The sequence below is a fragment of the Fibroporia radiculosa genome (assembly GCF_000313525.1).
Source record: "Fibroporia radiculosa TFFH 294 genomic supercontigs, scaffold2256, whole genome shotgun sequence".
Classification (NCBI taxonomy): Eukaryota; Fungi; Basidiomycota; class Agaricomycetes; order Polyporales; family Fibroporiaceae; genus Fibroporia; species Fibroporia radiculosa.
This window is the reverse complement of record NW_012133342.1, coordinates 904-26894: the sequence shown is the minus strand read 5'-3', so window position 1 is coordinate 26894 and position 25991 is coordinate 904. Positions and strand designations below refer to the sequence as shown.

The 25991-nt window shown below is 51.7% G+C and overlaps 7 protein-coding genes across 7 annotated transcripts; 5 read left to right on the top strand and 2 right to left on the bottom strand.

Annotated features, from left to right (window-relative positions):
- Positions 1-639: 639 nt before the first annotated feature.
- FIBRA_03738 (uncharacterized protein) lies at positions 640-4377 on the top strand (the record flags this gene model as incomplete). Its single annotated transcript, XM_012325568.1, has 13 exons — positions 640-707; positions 770-1251; positions 1306-1681; positions 1730-1963; positions 2012-2136; positions 2193-2332; positions 2563-2731; positions 2787-2954; positions 3019-3251; positions 3304-3368; positions 3428-3566; positions 3628-3840; positions 3892-4377. 13 exons carry the CDS (start codon positions 640-642, stop codon positions 4375-4377), a joined length of 2898 nt encoding a protein of 965 aa, XP_012180958.1.
- A 1502-nt stretch (positions 4378-5879) lies between these two features.
- Positions 5880-9470, top strand: FIBRA_03737 (uncharacterized protein; the record flags this gene model as incomplete). The annotated part of the gene is made up of 13 exons (XM_012325567.1): positions 5880-6381; positions 6441-6745; positions 6810-6880; positions 6935-7168; positions 7254-7378; positions 7438-7577; positions 7644-7818; positions 7880-8047; positions 8115-8347; positions 8402-8466; positions 8519-8657; positions 8719-8931; positions 8985-9470. 13 exons carry the CDS (start codon positions 5880-5882, stop codon positions 9468-9470), a joined length of 2856 nt encoding a protein of 951 aa, XP_012180957.1.
- A 1110-nt stretch (positions 9471-10580) lies between these two features.
- FIBRA_03736 (uncharacterized protein) lies at positions 10581-13620 on the bottom strand (the record flags this gene model as incomplete). The annotated part of the gene is made up of 4 exons (XM_012325566.1): positions 10581-11454; positions 13188-13474; positions 13522-13548; positions 13609-13620. The coding sequence occupies 4 exons, from the start codon at positions 13618-13620 to the stop codon at positions 10581-10583; spliced, it is 1200 nt and encodes a 399-aa protein (XP_012180956.1).
- Positions 13621-13858: 238 nt separating this feature from the next.
- On the top strand, positions 13859-15382 carry FIBRA_03735 (uncharacterized protein; the record flags this gene model as incomplete). The annotated part of the gene is made up of 5 exons (XM_012325565.1): positions 13859-14316; positions 14367-14439; positions 14497-14609; positions 14669-15121; positions 15175-15382. The coding sequence occupies 5 exons, from the start codon at positions 13859-13861 to the stop codon at positions 15380-15382; spliced, it is 1305 nt and encodes a 434-aa protein (XP_012180955.1).
- A 1176-nt stretch (positions 15383-16558) lies between these two features.
- Positions 16559-18217, top strand: FIBRA_03734 (uncharacterized protein; the record flags this gene model as incomplete). Its single annotated transcript, XM_012325564.1, has 1 exon — positions 16559-18217. The coding sequence occupies one exon, from the start codon at positions 16559-16561 to the stop codon at positions 18215-18217; it is 1659 nt and encodes a 552-aa protein (XP_012180954.1).
- A 735-nt stretch (positions 18218-18952) lies between these two features.
- Positions 18953-21473, top strand: FIBRA_03733 (uncharacterized protein; the record flags this gene model as incomplete). The annotated part of the gene is made up of 4 exons (XM_012325563.1): positions 18953-19076; positions 19128-19762; positions 19816-20833; positions 20887-21473. 4 exons carry the CDS (start codon positions 18953-18955, stop codon positions 21471-21473), a joined length of 2364 nt encoding a protein of 787 aa, XP_012180953.1.
- Positions 21474-22805: 1332 nt separating this feature from the next.
- Positions 22806-25568, bottom strand: FIBRA_03732 (uncharacterized protein; the record flags this gene model as incomplete). The annotated part of the gene is made up of 3 exons (XM_012325562.1): positions 22806-23626; positions 23688-24705; positions 24759-25568. The coding sequence occupies 3 exons, from the start codon at positions 25566-25568 to the stop codon at positions 22806-22808; spliced, it is 2649 nt and encodes an 882-aa protein (XP_012180952.1).
- Positions 25569-25991: the final 423 nt, after the last annotated feature.

Here is a 25991-nt window from a genome sequence, read left to right as displayed (position 1 = left end):
GGGGGGGGGGCTTAAGCGGCATCCTGTTGGAAGTCATATTTGAGAAATCCCAGGCGCGGAACTCCGAGCTAGGATGGTTAGAAAGGTCGATGAGATGTAGTCTCCGACACCACTAGCTTGGAGCGCCGTGGGGTAGATGCGGTGGCTGATTAGACGCGCAATCAAAGGACCATACGGACGGAACGGATATAGGTATGGGCGGCCGAGCTGCCATCGAGAATGCCGTCAGGTCGGCGTGGCATGAATACCGAAGCCAAGAGCGTCGACGAGTAGTATTCGGAGCCGTGTTGGAGCCTTGCATTTTCGCCAGGAGCTTCCAAGCAAGGCGGTGCCCAAGCAGTTCGAGTCGCGCACGCACACTCGATACAGCTAGCCCCCGGTGAACAGCAAGGGTCTGCACGAAGGCTCTACGAATCTCAAAATGTTACGCTGCGGCTCGACCCACCGACGAATGAACCACATCGCCATTCCCGGGCGTTGAATGCTTAATCCGGGACGCTAGAAGCTGCCACACGTGAACGAATAACATCATATGATGCGTCACGCGCAGCCTCTCCTCGCACGATCGACTGATGAGTAGGGTTCTCTCCCCACCGGCCGGAGACCTCGTTCGGTGCTCGCTCCGCTGTAAGGGCGCGCATGCCGCGAGGCGAAGAACGATGCAAAAAAAGCCACGGTTGTGATCGTGCGACACGAACAGCTTGGTCGTATATAATCCACCCTTGCTTCCGAGTTTCGCCCGAGCACCTCGCTGCGTCCGTGCACTCAGCTTGCAGGCCCCCATCTCGTCGGTGGTCGCTACCATGAAGCTGTCTGCCAGGCTCTCTGCGCTCGCCGCACTTCTCGCGGTTGCAGCGCGCGTCGAGGCCTTAGTGTCCTCCGTCGGACTGAACGCGACTAGCGGTGCTGTCCCTTCGGTGTCGCCGTCTGGTATTGGCGCGAGCCTGCCCTTCAATTCGACTGCGGCTTCCTCCGCGCCCGTGAGTGGGGTGTCTTCTGCGCCCGCGAGTGGGACCTCGACCGCTGCCACTACCACTGCTATCGCCAACTCGACCGTTTCTGTGCTCCCAACTGCGAGCACACCAACTCCCACTTCCACAGCTGACGTTGGCGAGATTTCCGGCGTGTCCTACATTGTCTCGGGGACTTACACCATCTATGGTGACCCCGTCCCTACAAACCCGCCCTCCGTGGCGACTTCGCCCACTTCTGGGGAGCCTCCATACAATTCTGGGTCTGGAACCGAAGTTGGTGCGTGCATGGAGTGTTTGTTGTTTGCGGTTTTCTGCTGACCCGTCTGAACAGGCTGGCAGACATGGTCACTCTCGTCGTACGCGTTTACTTCGTACGCGCTGCCGTCGGGTGCCCCCCAGCCACCATTATTCGTCGAGACGTCTCCACTCTCTCCGCCCGCTGTGGATAATGCTGGCTCTTCCATCGTACCAGACTTTAGTGCCGCGTGGGATGCCGCATTTTACCGTGCAGAACAATTCGTGAACACGTTGACTGTGGAGCAGAAGGTCAATGTGAGCACCGGCGTCTTCTGGGAGCAGGGATTGTGTGTTGGCAACATCGGCCAAGTCGGCGACTGGCCGGGGCTGTGTCTGCAGGACTCGCCGGTCGGGGTGCGATATACCGACTACAATACGGTCTTCCCAGCGGGAATCAGTACTGCCGCGACGTAAGTGACTGACCTGTTTGTCCGGTTTATATGCTGACACATTCGCAGCTTCAATCGGACGGCCATACGTATCCGAGGAGAGCAAATGGGCGCAGAATTCAAGGGCAAGGGCGTAAATGTTGCACTTGGTCCCATGATGAACATGGGTCGCGTCGCGCAGGCAGGGCGCAACTGGGAAGGCTTTGGTGTTGATCCATTCTTAACCGGCGAGGCAGCATACGAAACCATTTTGGGCATGCAGGGCTCTGGTGTACAGGCTTGCGCCAAGCACTTTGTTGACTAGTGAGTCCGCTCGGACGGTTGCAAAGCGGACGTTAATATTGTCTACAGTGAGCAGGAGCATATGCGTACACAGGCGAGCGCGGAGGTCGACGACAGGACCAACCACGAGATCTATGTAAAGCCATTTGCCAGAAGTGTCATGGCCGGTGCGGCAAGTGTCATGTGCAGCTATAGTGAGTACTTGTTCGTGTGCCGCTTGTCGTTTGTTAACTGTCAATGCGTTCGTTAGACTTGATCAATGATACTTACGCGTGCGAGAATGACAGGACATTAAACCAGATCTTGAAGTATGAACTCGGTTTCCCTGGATACATCCAGTCCGACTGGGGTGCGCAAATGAGTACTCTGAGTGCGATGGCGGGCTTAGACGTACGTGTATATTCGCTGTCTCATGGGATGTTGGCGCTAAACATTTTCTCATCTGTTTTCATCTTCATAACGATGTCGTGCATCCTTGTCATTGTGTGCGTTATGATGGCATCTTGGTGCTGTCGGTTGGTACTGTGTTTCATCTTGCCAAATCGGATTCGGTGCCGTGGTGATGGACACATCTGCAACGCGATCGGGATATGTCGATCCTCTTCAATGCGGTCATACAGATGTCAATGCCTGGAGATATTACACTTGGCTCGAATACCTCCTATTGGGGCGCTAACTTGACTGCCTTCGTCGAGAATGGCACCATTCCAATGTCTCGTCTCGATGACATGGCAACGCGTATTATGGCCAGCTACTACTTCCTTGGTCAGGACCAGAACTATCCCAATGGTAAGTGCGCTGCGATACCGAATACTGGCACAATGTGACGTACATTGGACTACAGTTTCGTTCAACGCATTCAACTACTACGACACCGTCCACAACAAGCACATCGATGTCGAGGCTGACCACTACAAGATTGTGCGTGAGATCGGTGCGCAGGGCGCTGTACTGCTCAAGAACACGAATGGCGCGCTTCCGTTGAACAAGCCTCGAAACATGGTCGTTATCGGTGAGCTTCGCTCATCTTCAAATTAGGCCTATGTCATCTCATTGTGCATGGATGTGGGCTCCAGGTTCGGATGCGGGCAATGGCGCCATGGGTGCAAACGGATACACTGATCGCGGTGGTGATGACGGAATCCTTGGCCTGGGCTGGGGCTCTGGTACCGCCAACTACCCCTACCTTGTATCCCCCATGGATGCAATACAAGTACGCGCACGGCAGGATGGAACGTCGTTGACCAATTGGTACTATGACTGGGATACTGAGGGCGCCGCTAGCGCAGCCCTGCAGATTGATGTCGCAGTGAGCAATACTTGAGCACTTGCGCGTTAATAGCGTCTGATCAGCCTTGTAGCTCGTGTTTGTGAACTCAGACTCCGGAGAGGGATATATCACAGTCGACGGAAATGAGGGTGACAGGTATGTGCACCTAAGCTTCGGCCGATTGGTACAGTTAACGCATACGCATGGTCAAACAGGAACAACCTTACGCTATGGCATAATGCAGACAATCTCATCCAAGCTGTTGCCTCCCAGAACAACAACACTATTGTCATTGCGCACTCCGTTGGGCCGTCTATCATCGACTCTTGGATTGAGAACCCGAACATCACTGGAGTATGTATATACCGGTATTGAGCTTCGTGTATTACACTAACATGCCTTTACGCACCTTTAGCTTATCTGGGCTGGTGTTCCCGGTCAGGAAGCAGGTAACGCCATTGCAGATGTGCTGTACGGAGACTACAACCCGTCTGGCCGACTCCCGTACACGATCGCAAAGAGGCTTGAAGATTATGGTGTCTTCCTCATTCTTGACAACGATGGATCTGATATCATCAGCATTCCGTATACCGAGGGTCTCTTCTATGACTACCGGAGGTTCGACCAGGTGCGTGTGTTGTCCATATCCGTCCGGCCTGTACCGATGTTTGTATGACAGTACAACATCACCCCGCGATATGAGTTTGGGTTTGGCCTGAGCTACACGACTTTCGAATACTACAACCTGGACGTATCGGTCATTCCGCAGTACGATTGGACCGACTACTGGCTTATGGCCAACTGGGCAGCCGGTGAGACGACGCCTCTGACCGAGGGGTCGTCGACAGCGTTCTGGCTGCATGCGCCCTTTGTGCAGGTGCAGTTCCAGCTCCAGAACACAGGCGCGATCGCTGGCACGGAAATCCCGCAAATCTACGTCCACTTCCCCGAGGGCAGTGGTGAGCCTCCAAGCTTGCTGAAGGGCTTTGATGCGGTCTATCTGGAGCCAGGAGAGCTCAAGGTCGTGACCATAACTATTCCGCGGTACGAGCTGAGTATCTGGGATGTCGTTGGACAGGGCTGGAAGAAGCCATCGGGTGCGTTCTCGCTGTCGGTTGGAACGAGTAGCAGGGACTTCAGATTGAGTGGATACATTCCGATTTGAGGACTGTTAAAACTATCCTATCTTCGCGATCTGTGGGAAGGACCACAGACTTATTTGGACTACTTGCATGCTGGGACACCACTGCATTATTGTGCTTGTAGATACCTATGTAGACAAAAGAAATATTTAGAGAGCTGGAGGGAATAAATTTACTCACTGCTTTAATGATAAAGCATAGGAGACTGGGGTGTAACTGAGAGGGGTTCCGCTGATCTCATTGTACGTTGATGTGTGCCGTTGCTGGTAGAACCACCTAAGTGGGACAACTATTACCCCATATCACCACCATATGCCAGTGAAGAATTGCGATCTATGATATCGCTGTCGAAATCTCGGCGGCATGTATAGACATACAGTCCATGGATATAAGTGACTGAGCTTGGGCATATCTCGGATCGACCGAGTGGTTCAGGCCAGCCCGGGCTTTTCGGCCAAACGCCGGACGGCATCCAGTTTAGGGCAGGGCCCGTGCGCGTGCGGGCTTGAGTATACTATCCGTCCTCCAGATACTGGACCACTGTCACCTATACACTTTATGACGTTTGCTAGTTGGATCTAATCACTATTACTCTTCGCAGCTCGTGCATTTTGGACGTTCTATCCTTGGATCTTTTTTAGAGTCTCAAAATCAGGTTCAAGTACAATACCAAGGCCCACTTGTGATGGCCTCCCATCATGATGTTACGTCTCGGAGCATGTACAAATCCTTCAAAGGCTAGGCAGGACCCTGGATGGAGATGGGCTGAAGGTGAGAGCTTTTCAAATTGACGAGAATTTCCTGGTGACTCCGAGCGCATATGCTTCGATTGGGGTTCGGCTCTAACTTAAATCCTGGATTCCTGTCGGACGCATTTTGTCTACTATCAAATTATTGAGGCCGTGTCCCTCATATACGAAGCTCTAGAATTCACTTCTCGAGGCCAAGTATCCAGAGTGAATACGAAACCGATGTCACGCATTCTGCCTTTGCAGTTATTAACGATCTCTTGGAACGGAGTTGCGGCGCGGTTAGCCAACATTTTTCTCCATTCTTTCCCATTTGGATACAATTTTCAAAGTCTTCTATCGATGCATGCCATGTATACGACGCATGTACCGACCTATTCCCATGCCGACACTCAGGGACCCTCGTCCATTCAATCACGCAATCCAAGCGGGGATGCAGGATCGCTTCTTGCACTCATTCTACATACTATTATGCTCACCAGAGTATCGACGGGCCTCCGTTATGGCGGGCACGCCTGACTCGTGAGTATTCTTCTCTTGCCCATGCATCGTTTCCATTCCGTTCGTCCGCAAACGTTTCGTATTGTCATCGTAAGAAGGGTATGTGCGCTCAGTCACATTGCATGATCATCCAGCGTCTTGTACTACACCCGCTGGCGCTTCGCCGAGTTTTGCCCGAGCGTCCTCTGCTAAAAGCAGGGATGCTATGAAGACAAGTCAGCTCTCCACAGAGCCTCCCCGTAGAAACTCGGCCAGTTTCATAGACGGTAACAGACATGCGATTAGCTGCTCGGCTTGCCGCGCTCTCCGCGCTCGTTCTGACCGCGGTGAGCGTAGGTGCGTTGCCATCGTCTGCAGTTGCGTCCTCTTTGCCTGTAGCGTCCAGTGCTGTAGCATCCAGTGCTATAGCGTCCAGTGATGTTGCATCCAGTGCGGCCGTCTCGAGTGGTGTGGAAGTATCCAGCGCTGTCTCTGCTGCTTCTTCTTACGCTATCTCCTCTGCCGCCGCCTCCTCTTACGCAGCATCTTCTGCTGTGGTTACCTCATATGCCGTTTCATCTGCGATAGCCTCGTCTGCGGTCTCTTCCGCCATTTCCGCATCTGCTGCTACATCTGCACCTTCTGTTCCGCTCACGGGCGAGGTGTCTGGTGTGTCCTATACAGTCTCCAGCACATACACCATCTATGGTGATCCAGTCCCTACGAATCCACCCTCGCTTGCGACGTCGCCGACTGCGGGCGAGCCTCCATACAACTCTGGCTCGGGAACAGAAGTTGGTTCGTTTCACTGCGCATTTTGGAAGCGTAATCGGAATACACTCATCACGCTTTGGCAGGCTGGCAAACACTCTCTATTTCGTCGTATGCGTTTTCTTCCTTCCCCGTTGTTTCTCCCACTCCGTTACCTCCTGTGTTCCCCTCGTATTCTCCTTTATATCCTCCGCCGGTTGAAAACTCTGGTTCCCAAATCGTGCCGGACTTCTCGGATGCGTGGGATGTTGCCTTTGCGAAAGCGGAGGCGTTCGTCAGCGGATTGACGCTTGAGCAGAAGGTCAACATTACCACTGGCGAATACCAGGAGCCAATTCTCTGCGTAGGCAACATTGCGCCGGTCGCGGACTGGCCAGGATTGTGCCTGCAGGTAGATGTCTTTCACCATAGGTGCTATCTATAGTAGTTGGCTCATGTAGTGTGTCCATGTGTAGGACTCTCCCCTTGGCGTGCGTGACACAGACTTCAACACGCTATTCCCCGCTGGTATTACTGTTGCCGCTACGTATGTACGCCACCTCCACTATTGAGTGTCCCTGATTTGCTTCGCTATCTGCAGATTCAATCGGACCATGATGCGTTTGCGCGGCCTTGAGATGGGACAGGAGTTCCGTGGAAAGGGTGTCAACGTTGCGCTCGGTCCGATGATGAACATGGGACGTGTCGCGCAGGGAGGACGGAATTGGGAAGGTTTCGGCACGGACGCCTTCTTGAGTGGAGAGGCTGCCTACGAAACTGTCCTTGGCTTGCAGAGTGTGGGTGTTCAGGCCTGTGCGAAGCATTACGTCGATTAGTGGGTATTTGCTGCTTCTGTGATTAACTCCCCTCGATCGGATTGCGTATGGTCAGCGTACTGACGACCTCGTTTCATCGCGCAGTGAGCAGGAGTACAAACGTACTCAAGAAAGTTCGAACGTGGATGATCGGACGCAGCACGAGATCTACCAGAAGCCGTTCCTGCGAGCTGTCATGGCTGGCTCTGCTAGTGTTATGTGCAGCTACAGTAAGTTCGCGCTGTTTGTGAGCTACCCAGTGATCCCTAGATGATGTCTGTCTTCTAAGATATGATAAACGACACGTACGCTTGTGAGAACGATAGGACGCTGAACCAACTACTCAAGGGCGAAATTGGGTTCCGGGGCTACGTCATGTCAGACTGGGGTGCGCAGATGAGCACTTTGAGTGCTGTTGCAGGATTAGATGTACGTTAAACATGCTTATGCACCTCAAGCAATCTGCTGATACTTTATATCGACGTCTGCTCGCAGATGACGATGGCTGGGGGTATTCACCTTAGCACGCCGGATGGCGGATCATGGTGGGGCCCCAATTTGACTGCATTTGTGGACAACGGTACAATCTCTATGGCACGTATGGATGACATGGCTACACGTATCATGGCGGGCTATTACCTTTTGGGGCAGGACAACAACTACCCTAATGGTCTGTGTCCTATTTAATGTCAACGCTGAGTCGGACGCGCTGACAGTCATCTAAAACACAGTGTCCTTCAATGCGAGTAGTTTGTATGACACTGTGCACGACAAGCATATTGATGTTCAGGCCGACCACTACAAGCTAGTGCGGGAAATTGGTGGCGCAGGGGCTGTCTTGCTCAAGAATACCGATGGAGCGCTTCCGTTGAATAAACCCCGCAGTATTATTCTCGTTGGTGAGTATCTTCGGCTATTTGCGACACATTCAAAATTTGCTAATGCTGTCTGGTGCCCGATATATAGGTTCAGATGCAGGGAATGGTGCTATGGGTGCAAACGGCTATAGCGATCGTGGAGGCGACGATGGCATTCTTGGCGTGGGCTGGGGTTCAGGAACTGCCAACTACCCTTACCTTGTTTCCCCCGCTGCCGCCATTCAAGAGCGTGCACGCCTCGATGGAAGTTCGTTAACAAATTGGTACCTCGATTGGGATACGGAAGGCGCGGCAAGTGCTGTTGAGCAAGTTGATGTTGCGGTATGCTTCAGTTGTATTTGATAGTAATGGCGACGGTGACTAAATGCTTATCAGATTGTCTTCGTGAATTCAGACTCTGGGGAAGGTTACATCACCGTGGATGGAAATTGGGGCGACAGGTCAGGAATTTGTCAGCATATACCCAGGGCAGATCGCTGACAAGCATTGAAGAGATAACCTGACACTCTGGCACAACGCGGACAATCTCATTCAAGCAGTCGCAGCGGCCAACAACAATACGATTGTCGTAGCACACTCGGTTGGGCCATCCATAATCGATTCCTGGGCAGAAAATCCAAATGTCACCGGTGTAAGGATCTCTGCAACTACACTTTCGGCAGTGGCTGATCATGGAGGTATCCAACGTATAGATTATTTGGGCGAACGTTGCTGGCCAGGAAGCTGGTAATGCAATCACCGACGTTCTGTACGGAGCTGTGAATCCCTCGGGACGCCTCCCATATACGATCGCTAAGGCATTAGAAGACTACGGCGTGTTCCTTATTCTCGGGGGCGATAATGATACTATTCTTAGCATTCCTTATACCGAGGGACTGTTCTACGACTATAGGAGGTTTGACCAGGTATGGCCTACCTTCGATTTTTTGCTGATGTTTCTGACCTATTAGCTATATAGTACAACATCACCCCGCGTTACGAGTTCGGCTTCGGGTTAAGCTACACGACCTTCGAGTATTATAACCTCGCAGTGTCCGTGCTCCCACAGTATGATCCGACTGACCTTGCACTTGAGGCCGCCTGGGAAGCTGGGGTTCCGACGCCACAAGGGGAGGGATCCTCGACGGCGTTCTGGTTGCACAGACCGTATGTGCAGGTGCAATTCGAGGTACAGAATACAGGTGCCCTGGCAGGCACGGAAATCCCGCAGGTCTACGTCCACTTCCCGACAGGTTCCGGAGAGCCGCCAAGTTTGTTGAAGGGTTTCGATGCAATATACTTGGAGCCAGGGGAAGTTCAGACTGTGACAATCACAATTCCGCGGTATGAGTTGAGCATCTGGGACATCATCGCGCAGGGCTGGAGCAAGCCGGAGGGATCGTTTACACTTTCAGTGGGCGCGAGTAGCAGGGATTTCAGGCTTACTGGTCCAATTCCCATCTGAGCATCATGTAGATACCATAGGTCCAATGTGTCGGTCAATCTGAGTGGTTTTGCATTGCTGTCCTTCACCCATCTGCTGAATCTACCACAGATGACATTACTGCATTGTTTCCCATTATCAAGACTTTTGCCATTAGTCCACCATGTCAAGCTTGAGAAAATGAAGGAGATTACAACTTTTGACTTTTTCGTATACATCTGATAGGCAAATATTATAATAAGTTGCACGTAGGGTCCGATGCCTTTGGATACAGTATAGGACAATCCAGGTGATAGCATGGATGAAAGCACGATCCGCCATGAAGGTATTCCAGGTAGCTGTTGGTATCATCACTGACTGGCATCTCTTTTCAGTTGAACTTCTTCGCACTCTTGCCGCCATGCTGCCCACCATTCCGGCTCTTCGATAGTGCGCTCTTGGCAGTCGGGGCAATAGATGTAGTATGCGGTCGCAACGATACCAAATCCCAATAGTTGGCTGGCAAGAATCAACGTGAGCCAAATGTAGGTCGTTGATCTATTGCAACCAACATACAATTCAGGTAGTTCATCCCCAATTGGATCGAAGTCTTCTGGGATACAATCTTTGCAAAACACTTGCAGGCATGTCCGGCAACTATCAACGCCACCAGCCGCGTTTAATAGCGCAATACAAGTGCAGAATCATACCGGAAGACCATGCCGCCAGCGTCCGTAGAAGAGCGATGGCACTCACAACAGCTGTGCTGACTACATATCGCAGTCGTGACACAAGCAATCTGTGCTTTGGTCATGCCGTGGCATTTTGGATGGAAAACTGGGTGCATTCAGCGACATTCGCAATAGCTCAAAGTAGCACCATACCTCGGGGACAGTAACCACACAGCGCGAGTTCCCCGCCGTCTCGGCAGTATATGCAATAATCTTCGCTTTCTATAACTCGCCGCGATCTCTTCTCGGTTGGTTTAACAGGAGAGACGGCCTGGGGTACCTGGTGGAGCTGAGCAAACTGGTAGCCCATCACATAAATGGAGAGTAAACACACCACCGCCGATCCCATGTGCTCTGCAATCATGTCCATCCCATAGACAATGACAACACGATTGTAACGCCCTCGCTTCTGCAATTCTTCCTATTCAGCTGCAATTTTTTCGTTAGTGCTCCGCTTAGGCTGCTGAATGATCTTTCCCTCGAAGAAATGACTCTGCACTTGGGCCACACCGGTCAAGAGCCTCCACTCTTCCTCCTCTGCATCCTCCAGGAGCTGTTCATCTTCTTCCTCAGACAAGCCCTCCAGGTGCTTCAGCTTCGCGGTCCGCGTGACATCGCATTCGCGAGAAGCATCCAATATTTCCTGGATGGAAGCTTGGATGAAACGCAGGAGGTCCATCTCGCTACCGTCATTTGATAGCGCACTGCTACCTTTCCGAGGAATATCCAGCAACTCGCCAGTCTTCAGAACAGTGGCATTCTTGTCTGATGACGAATTATTAGAGCCCATGACCTTCAAGGAAAGGAACAGCTTGCGGCGGATCCGGTCAAGCATCTGGTCTTCGACGCTCCCGCGGCAGATGAGCCTGTACATTTTAACGACTTTTGTTTGACCGATCCGGTGCGCACGCGCAATGGCCTGAAGATCGTTCTGGGGATTCCCGTCGGAGTCGAACATGATGACCGTTGTCGCCTTTGTCAAGTTGATGCCCAAACCTCCGGCCTTTGTGGAGATGAGGAATACATCGTAGGGTGATTTTTCTTTCTGGAACAGCCTGATATCTAGGGTGCGGCGCGGACGCAAAGTGGACCTGTCCAGTTTGGTGAACCGAATGTGACGTAGCGTCAAAAAATCCGAAAGCAGCTCCAGCATGTCAACCCATTGGCTGGAAATAAGAACGCGTTCCTCTTTGGGGAGGATATCGGCAAGAAGCTTGTCGACAGCCATCAGCTTAGAGGACGATGTGACGATAAGCAGAGAGATCAACCGCACTCCCAGCGTGAAAAAATGATTGCTGTAAGTATAACGATAAAATGCATAAGCGATACATTTGGAGGAGACAGTATGTGAGACCTGCGGTGTATCTCGATGTGATCGAGTTGAACAAGATAGAATCGATATCGGATTCACGCTCCAGACAGTGGCTCCTGGCGACACGACACCAAGTTTGGTGTGAACCTGCGCATCCGCTCCTGCGATTAAGTCGACTCGCAATGGATCGCCGGCATCTACTGAAACAAGGAATATTTGGGTTCCCATTCCATGGACCTTGAGCAGTATACCATCATATGATGCGATCACATATAATGCGAAAAGCAAATCCGCAATCACACTCAAGTCGAATGTTGTATGGGTGATATTGGGCACCTAAACCTACACAGCGAGCGCTTGCCAGACTCCTCCTTTTGGAAGCGGGTTTTACTGCTCTCATATTCCTCCAACCCACTTGTAAAGAAAGAGATGACATCTCCGCATGGCAGAAAAGATGCAAGCCTCGTCTCATCGTAGCAATATAAGCCACAGATGTACTTGCCGCCTCTTTTTCTTTCATTCTTTGAACTCACTATCTTCGCCTTCTTGATCTGACCATTATTCAGTGACTGACGCTTTCTTTAAGTGAGAGTAGGAGGACTAGTAGGCTTGACGTGTGACCTAAGGTGGCGGAGGACCTCTTAGTGAGGAACAGATGCAACTGATTCTGCCCGCGAGGCCAAAGTAGGGGAAGAGGCTGTTATGATGTCCAGTTCGTAGTCTTCGTAATCCATGGAGGAGAGGATTTGCATGAGAGCAGGTTTTGATTTGAGAACAAGATAAGACCGTCACGACGTCGTTGGCTACCGAGCCACAGTTTGCACAGTGGAGACGCCCAAGCGCGACGCGTCGCGACCTGCCTTGATTTGAATCGCGGTCATGTGAAGCGTAGGAATCTCGTTCCATAAACGCTATGCTCAGCAAGTTCAGCCTGCTGCCAGTGAGCCTTCGATTATTCTTCGCTCAGCTGGTGGACCCAGTACGCCCCCCATGGGCCATGGCACGGTGTACCTGGCTCACATATCACTGATGCTGCTTACAATATATATATAGCACGACATACCTGAAGACACTGTATCTAACTTAGCAGCCTCAACTGCAGTCAGAGACTTCAGAATACAATCTTAGAAACTGAGGCGGCTACTGGCCTATGGCTGATTCATCGTCGTAACTGACTCGGACTAACATGTAATTCCGGACACCTTCAAGATGTGTCTGCGTTCCCAGTCGATTTTTGGTATATATTCGACAACTCTGACTCTCGACATATATAGCATCTCGGCAACCACTCATGGTTGTGACGGCACTTCCTTTATAGCGTCTCCATTCATAATCCGGGCTCGGTTTCTGGGACATCAGTGAGCTGAAGTTACGTGTATTCTAAACATCCTCTAGGATTAAGCGCGTTTCTCTTACTTGCTTGACCAAGAGGATAGACTTTTCGGCCATGATTCGTACAGGCTGTATCCAGAACTAAACCAATCCCCCTAGAAGTAGCGATGTGTGATTCCAACCGGCGCATGACCGTTTCAACATTCTTCTTCACACTCAGGTGACTTGACGAAAGTTTATCACATAGCCTATGTCGTGTCACGCGCTTCTTTCCGGCGAGATGCGATTGCCCCTCATCCAAAATACTACTGCGATGAGGCAAATACTACCAAGTTGCTACTGCAGCGACCGCATCAGTGAGCAGGACCTCGAGGCGGAACGTACGGTAGCTCCTCGTACTTCATCCCCGTCCAACCACTCGCCATCGCCTTGAAGACCGCATCGCGCCCCTGTGGGCTGGTTACTCGCACCCCTTGCTCAATGATGTCGTTCCAAAAGTAGAGGCTGTTCCCGGACTGGAACAAGTAGCGGCTCGCCTTGAGCTCGGCGAGCTCGACGGTGTCGATCTTCAATCCGGTCGAGTCGGCGAGCATCTCTTTGACCGTATTCAGGGGGACAATTTGGTCAGTCCAGCCAGTGGGAACTGCCACGCTTTGCTGCGCGTGGATGTCCTGTGCAGGGTAAGAAATGATATCTTGCGAGGTGGTCAGCTCGTTACCTGGGGCTTGTGTTCTGTCGGGGGCTTCTGCGCAGTCTGAAGTTAAAAGGGGCGATTTTTTGAATCCAAGTTGGAGAAAGGACTTACAGACGAAGGCATTGGGGAAAGCGATTCAGTGAGGGAATCGAACCTCTGCTCATGCCCTTAAGAACTGTTCGAGAGCCGCTAGTGTTGTCAGTGGCACGTATCGACCGCCGATCCTGGCGGATCCCGATGCACGGGGGATACTGGCGCTTCGGGTCGCCCACAGTCCGATTGCCCCTTCAGTCGTCCGTGTTCTCGTTTGTCGCAGCCGTGCAGAGAGACCTTCCATGCCAAGACATGGCCTGCGTCGGTGATGTCTCCAGTCCGAACGTCCGGTTCCAGTCGGGACGCGTACATGGAACGACATTCCGGACAAGATATCGTACCGCCCTCAGTTTGTACCTGTGGCGAGACATTTGTTCGACCAGATGTCGGCGCAAATGACTTTCCCAATACTGGCACCGGTCCCCGTGCTGACATCCATTGGATTGATATTTGTATAGCAGCTACCAGTCGTCGGCCCATATGCGCCCGTGGAATTGTACAAGTGTTCTTCGTTCCGCGACAGATCGGGTCTTGTCTTGAGACAGGCACCTTCCTGCTGCCACCAAAGCCCATGACACCCATGAGCGTGTCTGTTGGTCTCCATGTTCCAATAAACAGTGAAGTTGTATCTGTGTTTCAAAGCGCCGTGGACCTACATATAAGAGCACGAACTCCTCGAGATACTCACTTCACCAATACCGAGTGCAATAAACTCCAAGACTTTAGGTTGGTTGGTGTTCTCAGCTCACATATTTGAAGCTTACGACGATTCGTAGGATGGCAGCTATACTTCACGCTTTTAACGGCCAAGTTGACATTACACAGGCTTTCAACTGGACATGGCAGAGGGTATATGCCACCATTTGACATCCAAAGTCACAGCGCACTGATCTGTTAGCTCTGCAGATCCTAGCCGAGTTTGTGAACATCCAGAATAACCTTGATGGATATGGCGTCATTGCCGATGCGGCTACTCGCGCCAGCTTTCCGCACGTTGTGCAGCAAATCACAGACATGTGGTGAGTAGAATAGAACTGGACGAATCAATCCGCTCCATGTGCTGATATTGGCTATGTAGCCATCAGAGCGAGGTATTTCCGCCTGCAGCGGGCCCCCCGACGCTCAGGGTCCATTATCAAGGAACAGACTTCGAACTCGAGACCCTGTTCGATTTGGTCGGCTGGATATTCTCAGTCACCGGCACGACGCCTGCCGGTGCCACCGTGGACAACTACTTCTACCCTCTCGCGGTCCTGTATGCCAAGTTCTGCCGTGTGTTGTCAAGCAGCCAGAAGCAGCCCCAGGTCCTGCAGATGACTTGGTTTACGCAAGCGGGAGTAGGGCGGGTGTCTTTAGGTGCAGTCTTGGACAGACCACCTGCAGCGCTCAAGGAGAGTGCACGGGTGCGCAGGGCGAACAGGCTTGTTGCTGAGAATATGGCCACCGATATCCACGAGTGCCATATTGCGGGAGCGACGCCGCAAATTGTCGGACATTGCGCGGAGACGTTCCCCTTCTTGTTTGTCCAGTCGTAAGCATATAGTGTCTCTCCGTTTGGCCCATCGCTGACCGCATCGCGTCTAGGATTCATGCCCAGGTGGATCTGCACAATGCGAGGGGGCTCTCGGCGAGGCCATACAAGATCATTGACCCCTCCAGGGGTCCGGACATGTTCGTGGTTCCCGTCCCGGGTGTCCGCAACCAGTTCCTTCTGGATCGTTGCCCGAACTGTCTGCAGATCATCAATCGCATGGGCATGGACCAAGCCAAGTTCATGATGAACCAGCTTTGAATAAATGCTGGTTTTTGCTGAAACCACTAGTATGTGATATACAGCATCCACGGTAGTGAGATTATGCAGTATGTTGAATCGTCTAATGGTTGCGGTGTCTGCTCAATATGATGATGAGAAGATGGAGACTATGATTAAGAGGCTTATACGGAGGTAAATCGTCATTTGGTGGTAACGTGGTCGATTGTCTACTTGCGTAGTCAGCAGTAAGCAACACTGTTCAAATAGCCGGAGAAAACATGTATGCTGGCCACACCTTCAACTGACGCACAGCGTGAGGGTACTTACAGAAAATCGAGGACGCTCTGATTAACATGAGTCGGAGTTCGCGCACCCAAGTAGATGTACCGCCTGGCTGCCGTCCAAGTGCACAGCGGACAGCTGTGAGCACCGTGTCTAGGCATGCCGGACAACTCAACTGCACACCGGGCAGCTTTCGAACTTGCATTAAATCTGACGTTCGCGCACCTGAGCCTTGAGCTCTCTTCAATAAAGCGTGCACGGTTCGAATTACCCCTGGTAACGCAGCGGAGACATGCGTGTATATGAGCGGTCCCTGAGAAATTGTGTGGGTTGCAGGCAGAGTAAAATGAAGGGCTGATTTCACCGTGACAGTGGCCATCGCGCCGCGCCCTACCCTAAAGCAGCGCAGTCACGTTCCAAAACGTCTCCGTGGCAGTTCGTGAGTCCGATTCTCTCTGAGAGCCTTCTGTCTTCTACTCTTCGTGTTTTGTTCTGGATGCTTCGCTATTCTTGCTGCTTACATGTTGAGAGGCTTTCTGCATTTTTTCTTTCTTGATGTAATAAATTCTGCCCATGCATATCGCACATTCAATGTCGATGATCGCCATAGGGATCATTCGACATATTCTGTCACTGTGACTCCACGTTAGCATCATTCAGGTACGTTGCTTGAATATTGTTGCATTTTGGTGGGCACGATTGGCTGCCAGGAGCAGGTAAGTGAAAGATATTGTTTTCAGCGCGCACTCGGGTTCGACGCCACACGATGGGTCGAGACTCGAATGGCCGCCGGACGCGCGCTGTCCTGCCCTAAAGCCTATACTGTCCTCGTGCTCGCCATGCGACATTCCGAGTTCTCCAAATCCTAGTCAGCGTGTATTGCGTCTTTGTTTCAAGCCGAACTCTCTGTCCTGCTGGATTTGAATGCTGAAAATGCCTATACGCGGTAACTCAAATGGACCTCCCCCATTCCACGATGCGTCAAATAATGCAGATGTCATTCTCCGTTCTTCAGACAACATCAATTTCTATTGTCACAAGAAAGTTCTCAGTAAATGCTCACCATTTTTTGCTACCATGTTTTCCTTGCCTCAAACCGAAACTGAAGAACTACTTCCAATGGGTTTCCAATCTCAGTGCGCCGAAGCCTGTCGGCCTACGCTAGGTGCCGATGTCGTGATCATGCCGATCGACGTTACTGAGGATGCCCGAGCACTCGAAAGTCTCCTGCGGGCCTGCTACAGAATCACTGCACAGATACCCACGTTCGATTTGTCCCCTAAAGATGTACGACCTTTGATTGAAGCAACAAGGAAGTACGAGATGGACGATGCTGTTATCCGACTGATTTTGAGGCGTCTGCTCGACCTCGTAAAGCACCATCCTCTCGTAGTGTATGCCGCGGCGTGCACGCTGGACATCGAATACATAGCAAGGTGCGCGGCGTCCACCTTTGTTCGCGCTGTGCTTGCAAAGCATTCCAATGGGAAGTCGCGGATCCTCCCATGCTTCTTCGACGCCTACGTCGACGACCTCGATGACCTCCCCGCAGGCGCGTACTTTCGTCTCCTCTTCATCTGCAGTCGGCGGGTCTACACATTTGACTTATCAAGCCCAGTCTGCCCGCAGTTCTGCCAGCCACTGGCACGAATGACTGTCCCGCCGCCTAGCCTGCCAATCACCCATCCTTTCAGTGATCCTGCCAAGGGAGACATTATCTTTCAAACTTCATGTGGGGCGCGGCTATACGTTTACAGACAGATTATCATCCTTGCATCTCCGATTCTTGCCCAAGAAATTGAGGGAGCTCCGGCAGCACCACTAGGTAGTCACAGCGTCGTTCACCTTCCGGGGTCCGTAGACGGGCATAGCTTCTCCATGCTTCTCCAGTTCTGTTACCCAATGGGCGATCCAGACATCAAAGACCTGTCGGAGGCAGAACATCTCTTAGAGCTTGCAAAGCATTATCAAATCACGAGGGCAGCTGAGGCAGCACGGAGAAAGTTCAGAGAGTCGATTGGGGACGACCCTTTTCGTGTCTTTTTCACTGCAGCGCGATATGGGTGGGTGGAGGAAACCGAGGAGGCGGCTATCCATGCAGTATACCAACCGCGTGATTACTATGTTGGCGCGATGGAAGACGTACCGGCTCGTATATATCGTCGGCTTCTTGTGTTCCGCCAACGCTGTCGAAAAGAAATCTTCCGATTTACGTCGCACCAACAGCAGCTTTTACATCAGCCCGGAGAAGCAATGGCGTTATACTGGAGCAAAGACGACGTCAATCCTTTCTGCATTGATACCGGGTTCTGGCTGCAGATTCACAAACGACTGTACAAGGCGGCGAATTCCAGAGATGTCTTTTTGGACCTCACAGTGAATGAGATAGTCGGCGCGTCCCTTCCTGTATCTATCGCACGCAGGGCCAACTCTGTGAAGACAATGTCGAAGTCGATGGTAGTTAGAGACATCATTCACCACAGTGTTGACCTGGTGGGAGTGGTCGCAAACGCTCTGTGTGAGGTTAGTGTTAACGATGCACACGACATGGTCAATCCGAACTCACAAGCTGTACCACAGATTAAATTTTGACTTAGAAGTACATTAGTACCGAGCTCTTGTTGCACTTGTATCTGGAGCCTGAGCGAACAGACGATGAAGCGCCGTGGGCGACTGTAGATCATATGCGTTCATCGTACTTCAAGGTGGGAGCGAGTCTTAGCGACCATGGCCAATTTGAAGCCAAGGTATTTTATGCGAAATACAAGGGGGTCTCGAAACATCACAATGGGAGAGCTTCTAGCAACGAGGGGAAACCAGGGAATTAGGCCTAACTCTCGAAGGCCACAATGAGCGGAAAAAATGTATTTTGTTCTTTAGACTCAACAGTCGAGACTAGTGCTAGGGGGAAAACTCCGAGGTATGTAAATAACGATCGGTGACTAAGTCCGCCTGTTATTTACTCAGTAAATAATGTAAAAAAACAGATATCACCGGATTTCTTAGAAAAGGCATGTGACATATTAAAACGCGTAAATAACATGTAACAAGCGTAAAATACGTGAATAAGTCCAAGGAACGCCCACGTGATGTTGAACGCGACTCGCGACGCGATCGACCGTATTTCCCCTTTGTTTGCCACAGCTCCCCCAAGTCCGTCTTCGTGGCCAGGAAACGGCCACGCCTGCTTACGTGCTCCAGCAGCCACACACACAACTTAGTATAAAAGAAATATCCGATTTCAACATGGGGCTAACATACTATCCGTTCTGGATACGCCACTCTCTCGGTGAGAGACACTCTAGTTTTCACGACATCCACATAGCCATGTCTCTGGACACCGAAACCGCTGAAAAGGCGTTTGGAACTCCTGCGTCGCTCCCCACCATCAAGCACAAGCCATGGGATGGCTACCAGTCGCGGACGCCCAAGCGAGCGCCTTACAGCGAAGGTATGTCCGCTTCGACTCGAGGCGCAGCATATTGTAGTAACCGTTTGTTAGCACAAGTGAACGCAACCCCATTCAAGCTGCGGGCGATGAACGTCGTCAGCGACGAGACCGGTGTGGCGGACACTGCCGTCAAGAAATACATCCGGGCCGAGTTCACGAACAAGATCTTCCGCGACTACGACCTTGTTGACATGATTCGTGCCGTCCTCGGATTCTCGCCTGAAGATCTGCCTGACCAGCCTGTCTCCACATCTAGGCGGGGAAAACCTCGAAAGTTCACCCTTCCGTATGCCGACGTCGTGAATTACTGCGATGCGACGGAGAAAGACAGCTACGCGCCATTCTCCAGGATTGTCCAGTCGCTGATGGACCAAGTGTTCGGTAAAGGACACAATGCCGTCGGCCACCAAGCGACGCCGACGCCGAGCGCGGCTAGGCGGATATACCGAACGCGAAATGCGAATCTGCAGAGGGTGAATGTGCGGAGCATGGATGCAGCGATGACGCCGATGAAAGAACAGATTGTGGATGGAGACTATGCACGACTGCGGCCTGATATGGGATTCAGTGCAAAGCAAGGACGGCAGGGATGGGAGTGGCTGCTTGCGTGCGGCGAGGTGAAGAAGCAGCGGTTCGATGCCCCGGACGAAGAGAGCTTGACGTTCACGGTGCAGGGGTTGAAACAGGTGGGCTTCTTCTTCGTCACGCGTGTATGTTTGCAGACGAATTCCATGTGCAGGCAGCAGCTCGAAAAGGAGTGGTGGGCCAAAAGCGCAAGAGGGCTTCGCAAGAGTACGCTATTGGCGAAGGCCCGCTCAGGCATATTCGCCGCAAGGTCCGACCAAGGAGATCGAAGACTGCGAACCAAGATGGCGATGAGAGCGACAACGACGAGCAGAACGTGGTGAATGACATTGCAAGTGATTCAGCCGAGCAGAACGATAATGCGACAATCTCGTGCCTGCCGATGTGGTTGAATGACAACGAAGTGCAAACAGCCAAGTATATCAACGAGCTCATGTCTCATGGTGTCCGGTCATATGGCATAGGGTATCTGCTGATCAATACATCCATGACGCTCTGGTACGCCGACAGGATGGGAATCGTCCTGTCAGAGCCGTTTGACATACTGGATGAGCCTGACAAGCTGCTCCTTGTGGTAGCGGCCATTGGTGCTGCGGACTATCATACTATGGGAGTCAGCCCGTTCCTCTACTTTCCTCTCGCGGAGAGGACGTTTGCGAGATACGACGGCGCACAGCTTGTGTTCCAGCCTGATGTGGCGTACCAGGTGGACGACTCAGTGGACGAAGAGACGAAAATCAAGGATCAGCTTGTGTTCAACCTAGCTGTGAACAAGAAGCACCGCGTGTATACTGAGTATGGAGCATTCGGACGTGGGACCACGGTCGTACCAATAAAGGCTGCGGGCAAGGCGGAGGAGATGTGGGGCTCGGATGACCTAGTTGTCAAGATTGCCTGGCCAACAACATCGCGCAAGTCTGAGGCGTCGTTCGTGGTTTCGATTCGCTCGGCGCTACGTAGGCATGGTAAATCTCAGTATCTGAAGTACGTTGTGGACATGAAGTGCTTTGTTGACCAGACAATGGAGGAGTTGATGCTCCCACGGTGGCTGTTGAATGTGACGCCTTCGGAGGAGCGAATCTGCAGAGCGATGGTCCTTCGAAGATACGAGAAACTGGAAGCTATGAATAGCGTTGAGGAATTCAGAATCATTTTTATTGATGTCGTTCGAGGTAAGTTCGTTGTTTTTTCGCATCTCGAGTCATTCTGATATTGATACACACAGGGCATCATTGGGTGTTTGTGACCTCTGCTATCCTCCATCGCGATATTAGTGTTAACAACATTATGTTTTATCGTGTGGGGAGTCGTACGGTCGGGGTTTTATGTGATTGGGATCTGGCTGCGGTACACGATCCTAGAGAGGAGCTTAAGGAAGACTTAGCGGATGAAGAGCCTCCTCAATTTGCTGATGTCTATCAGATAGCCAGTGCACCCTCTCAATCCCCAGCTCCTCCCGCTGCAGCCCTCGACCCTACCAATGCAGGAGGGGAAGATATTGATGGGAGTAGTGGTGGTGTCCTTCGTACACAGCCCAGGTACCGCACAGGTACGGGTCCCTTCATGGCGCTGGATCTTCTAATCCCAGGACGAGTTCCATACCATCGCTATCGCCACGATCTGGAATCGTTCTTTTTCGTCCTTGTGTATGTGTGCATCACGTTCCAGCCGGACGAGCATACCTTCACGACACTTTTGGAATGGGAGGATCAAAACATCTTCACGATTGGTCATAACAAGACTTTCTCCTCGACGTCAACGTCAATACGTCCCTCGTCGACCGCGCGCACGCATATTTTATGCCCGTGTTAGCGGAGTGGGTGAAGCCTCTTTGGGGATATTTTGCCGACATTGCCTCGTATTCAAGCGTAATGAAGAATAAACTCAGGCGACTTCGACAGGCGATGGACTCGGATAACTGCCGGCTACAAATGACCATCAACAACGATTTACGAAGAATTCGCAAGGAGAAGAATGAGATGATGACTTACGAGATCTTTATGGAATGCATCGGTGCATCAGAAGACATTTCAGACTGAGTTGTTTGCGTGCAGTCGAACGGATACTTATTCAAATATTTATGTCGTAGAATGCAATTCCCTTATCAAACAGTGCTGGCTACTATGCTCTGTTGACTTGTTTGTTCCTGTAGCCATTGTCTGCCACAGTACGCCCTGGGCTCTTGTTTAAGCACTATACTCGCTGTCTTACCCCTCGTCAAGTCGTCTGAGAGCACATTTGTGATTTGCTCATAATCATCTATTACATGTTTCCATCCTCACGTCGATCTCGATACAGCTCGCTATTTCTTCTGTAATGTCTCGGGCTTGCTTGTTTTCTAATCTCCTTGCTTTCGCGTGCACCAGGATGTTTTAATGTATTCTCACTACACATTAACATACGCGAGCCGGAAGAAGCGTTGTCTTCAGCATTGGGCTGGTTGCGTGGAGGAAAGCGCGGGATCCGGAGGATCGCGGCAGCTCAACTCAAGGATGTCATCCACGAAGACGAATATGCCGAGCATATAGCCGTAAATTCTCAGCTCTCATGCTGCTTAAATGTGGTAATATAGGCTGGAACACCAAGTAGGAGTAGAATAACGTCGCGTCAAACGTTGGAGATGGTGATAGGGCAAGTAATGCGTATACAACTGGTCAAACACGCGCGCCAAGGCCGTATGACTCGTGGTACAAACCTCTGGGTGCCCACAAAAGGATATGGAATTTAGAAAAGAAGCCATCCCGAGAAACTGTTGAAGTTCGTCAGTTGGAACTGGGATGCGGGTCGATTAGATGTGGGGATAATCGCTTGAGGGCTGCGACCCCTCTACTGGCTACTATATATACACGCGCGCGCTATGGCCCGCAGGCCATAGCATGCTCAATCCCTTGTCCGTTGTGGCACGAAACAAAGCAAATACAACAGAAACTACATAAGAAGCAGCGAACTGGATAGCAATCGACACGAAGATGGAAACACGTATTGCACTTATCCTAAGCGAGTCCAAAAATCGCTCTCAAAAAACCTGACGAGGGGCAAGATAGTTAGTGGCCTTGACACAAGGGCTCAAGGTGTATTTCTAAACACGCGTCAAAATGGCAGACCATATAAACATGTAATAAATACTCGTCCGCAATGAGGAATCTAGTCTGCAATATCCTCTGCGGCACCGATGCACCTCATGAACTTTTTGTAAGTGATCGCCCTATTCTTCTCCATACGGAATCGTCTGAGGTCGTCGTTGAGCTCCTGCTGGAGCGATTTGTCCTGCGTATCAATCGCCTCTCGAAGCTTCCTGAGCTTGTTCCCTGTGATAGACCAGTACGAGGCAACGTCGGCGAAGTGGCCCCAAAGCGGCTTTAACCAGTCCCTCAATAGAGGCTGAAAGTCTGGGTGCACACGATCAATCAGTCGCATGTGAGTTGGCACGTTGATGAGGAATGCCCGCTTGTTATAGCCGATCGTGAAGATATTTGAGTCCTCCCATTCCGAGAGCGGTCCAAATGTGTGCTCTTCGGGCTGGAAAGTTATGCACACATACGCAAGGACGAAAAAGAACGATTCCAAGTCGTGGCGATACCGGTGATATGGGACCCGTCCTGGCGTCAGCAGATCGACTGCCATGAAAGGCCCTGTACCTGTGCGGTGCCTGGGCTGCGTGCGGGGTGTGTCCTGGTATCCAGCTTGTTCGTTCTCTCCTTCCCGATTATGGGCAGGGTCCACGGCGACGGGATCGGGAGATTGAGGTACTGCGACTTTGGGGGTGAGTCTGTAGAGGTTGTGAAACTCGGGGGGCTCTTCGTCCGCGGTCTCATCCTTCAGCTCTTCTTCAGGATCGTGTGTGATGGCGAGGTCCCAGTCACACAAAACACCGACTGCGCGGCCCCCAATGCGTCGGAACATGATGTTGTTCACGCTCACATCACGATGGAGGATAGCCGACGTCACCCACACCCAATGATGCGCTGGAAGGATCCAATTCAGTCACGTCTGAGAGTCAAGCTAGAATCTAGATGGAGCGCTTACCTCGTACAACATCAAGAAAAATATCTTTGAATTCATCAACGCTTTCTATCGCCTGCAGTTTCTCATACCATTGAAGAACCATCGCCCTGCAGATTCGCTCTTCCAAAGGTGTCACATTTAACAGCCATCGCGGAAGCATCAATTCCTCCATTGTCTGATCCACAAAGCACTTCATGTCCACAATGTGCTTCAGGTACTGAGATTTACCTTGTGCACGTAGCGCAGAGCGGACAGAAACCACAAACGATGCCTCAGACTTGCGCGATGTTGTTGGCCAGGCAATCTTGACAACTAGATCGTCCGAACCCCACATCTCCTTCGCCTTGCCTGCAGCCTTTATTGGTACGACTGTTGTTCCCCGCCCAAATGCTCCATACTCAGTATACACGCGATGCGTCTTGTTCACGGCTAGGTCAAACACGAGCTCGTCCTTGATCTTCTTCTCTTCGTCCACTGAGTTGTCTACCTGGTACGCCACATCAGGCTGGAACACAAGCTGTGCGCCATCGTATCTCGCAAACGTCCTCTCCACGAGAGGAAAGTAAAGGAACGGGCTGACTCCCATAGTATGATAGTCCGCAGCACCAATGGCCGCCACAACAAGGAGCAGCTTGTCAGGCTCATCCAGTATGTCAAATGGCTCTGACAGGACGATGCCCATTCGGTCGGCGTACCAGAGCGTCATGGATGTATTGATCAGCAGATACCCTATGCCATACGACCGGACACCATGAGACATGAGCTCGTTGATATACTTGGCTGTTTGCACTTCGTTGTCATTCAACCACATCGGCAGGCACGAGATTGTCGCATTATCGTTCTGCTCGGCTGAATCACTTGCAATGTCATTCACCACGTTCTGCTCGTCGTTGTCGCTCTCATCGCCATCTCGGTCTGTAGCCTTCGATCTCCTTGGTCGGACCTTGCGGCGAATATGCCTGAGCGGGCCTTCGCCAATAGCGTACTCTTGCGAAGCCCTCTTGCGCTTTTGGCCCACCACTCCTTTTCGAGCTGCTGCCTGCACATGGAATTCGTCTGCAAACATCCACGCGTGACGAAGAAGAAGCATACCTGTTTCAACGCCTGCACCGTGAACGTCAAACTCTCTTCGTCCGGCGCGTCGAACCGCTGCTTCTTCACTTCACCGCACGCAAGCAACCACTCCCATCCTTGCCGCCCCTGCTTCGCACTGCATCCCATGTCGGGCCGCAGTCGTGCATAGTCTCCATCCGCAATCTGTTCTTTCATCGGCGTCATCGCTGCATCCATGCTCCGTACATTGACCCTATTCCGATTTGCATTTCGCGTTCGATATATCCGCCTAGCCGCGCTCGGCGTCGGCGTCGCCTGGTGGCCGACGGCATTGTGTCCTTTACCGAACAATTGGTCCATCAGCGACTGGACGATCCTGGAGAATGGCGCGTAGCTGTCTTTCTCTGTCGTATCACAGTATTTCAGAACATCGGCGTACGGAAGGGTGAACTTCCGCGGTCTTCCGCGCCTGGACGTGGAGACTGGCTGATCGGGGAGATCTTCAGGCGAGAATCTGAGGACGGCACGTATCATGTCGACCAAGTCATAGTCGCGGAAGATCTTGTTCGTGAACTCGGCCCGGATGTATTTCTTGACGGCAGTATCTGCCACGCCGGTCTCGTCGCTTACAACGTTCATTGCCCGCAGCTTGAACGGCGTCGCGTTCACTTGTGCCAACAAACGGTTACTATTATATTCCACGTCTGAAGTCCAAGCAGACGTACCTTCGCTGTGGGGCACTCGCTTGAGCGTCCTCGGTTGGTGGCCATCCCATGGCTTGTGTTTGATGGTAAGGAGCGATGCAGGAGCTCTGAGTGCCTTTTCGGCAGTTTCGGCGTCCAGAGACATGGCTATATGAATGTGGTGATCACTAGAGTGTCTCTCACCAAGAGAGTGACGGATCCAGAACGGATAGTATGTTGGTCCCATGTTGAAATCGGATATGTCTTGATACTGAGCTGTCTGTGTGGCTGCTAGCGCACATAAGTGGGCGTGGCCATTTTGTGGCTGAGAAGATGGTATGATGTTAGAAGAGCCGCCGGTGTGGCCCTACAAAGGAGAGGTGCTAGAGAAAGTAATGCATGTTCATGATCTACGATCTCCCCAGGCAAACTCACCTACAGCACTATCATCCAGGCTCCATATACACATAAAGCGGGAAATCGGTACTAATATCATTCTACTTCAATATTGAGTCACCTATGGTGCAGCTTGTGAGTTCAGATTCAACATGTGTGCACCGTTCAAACTGATCTTATGAAGAGCGTTTGC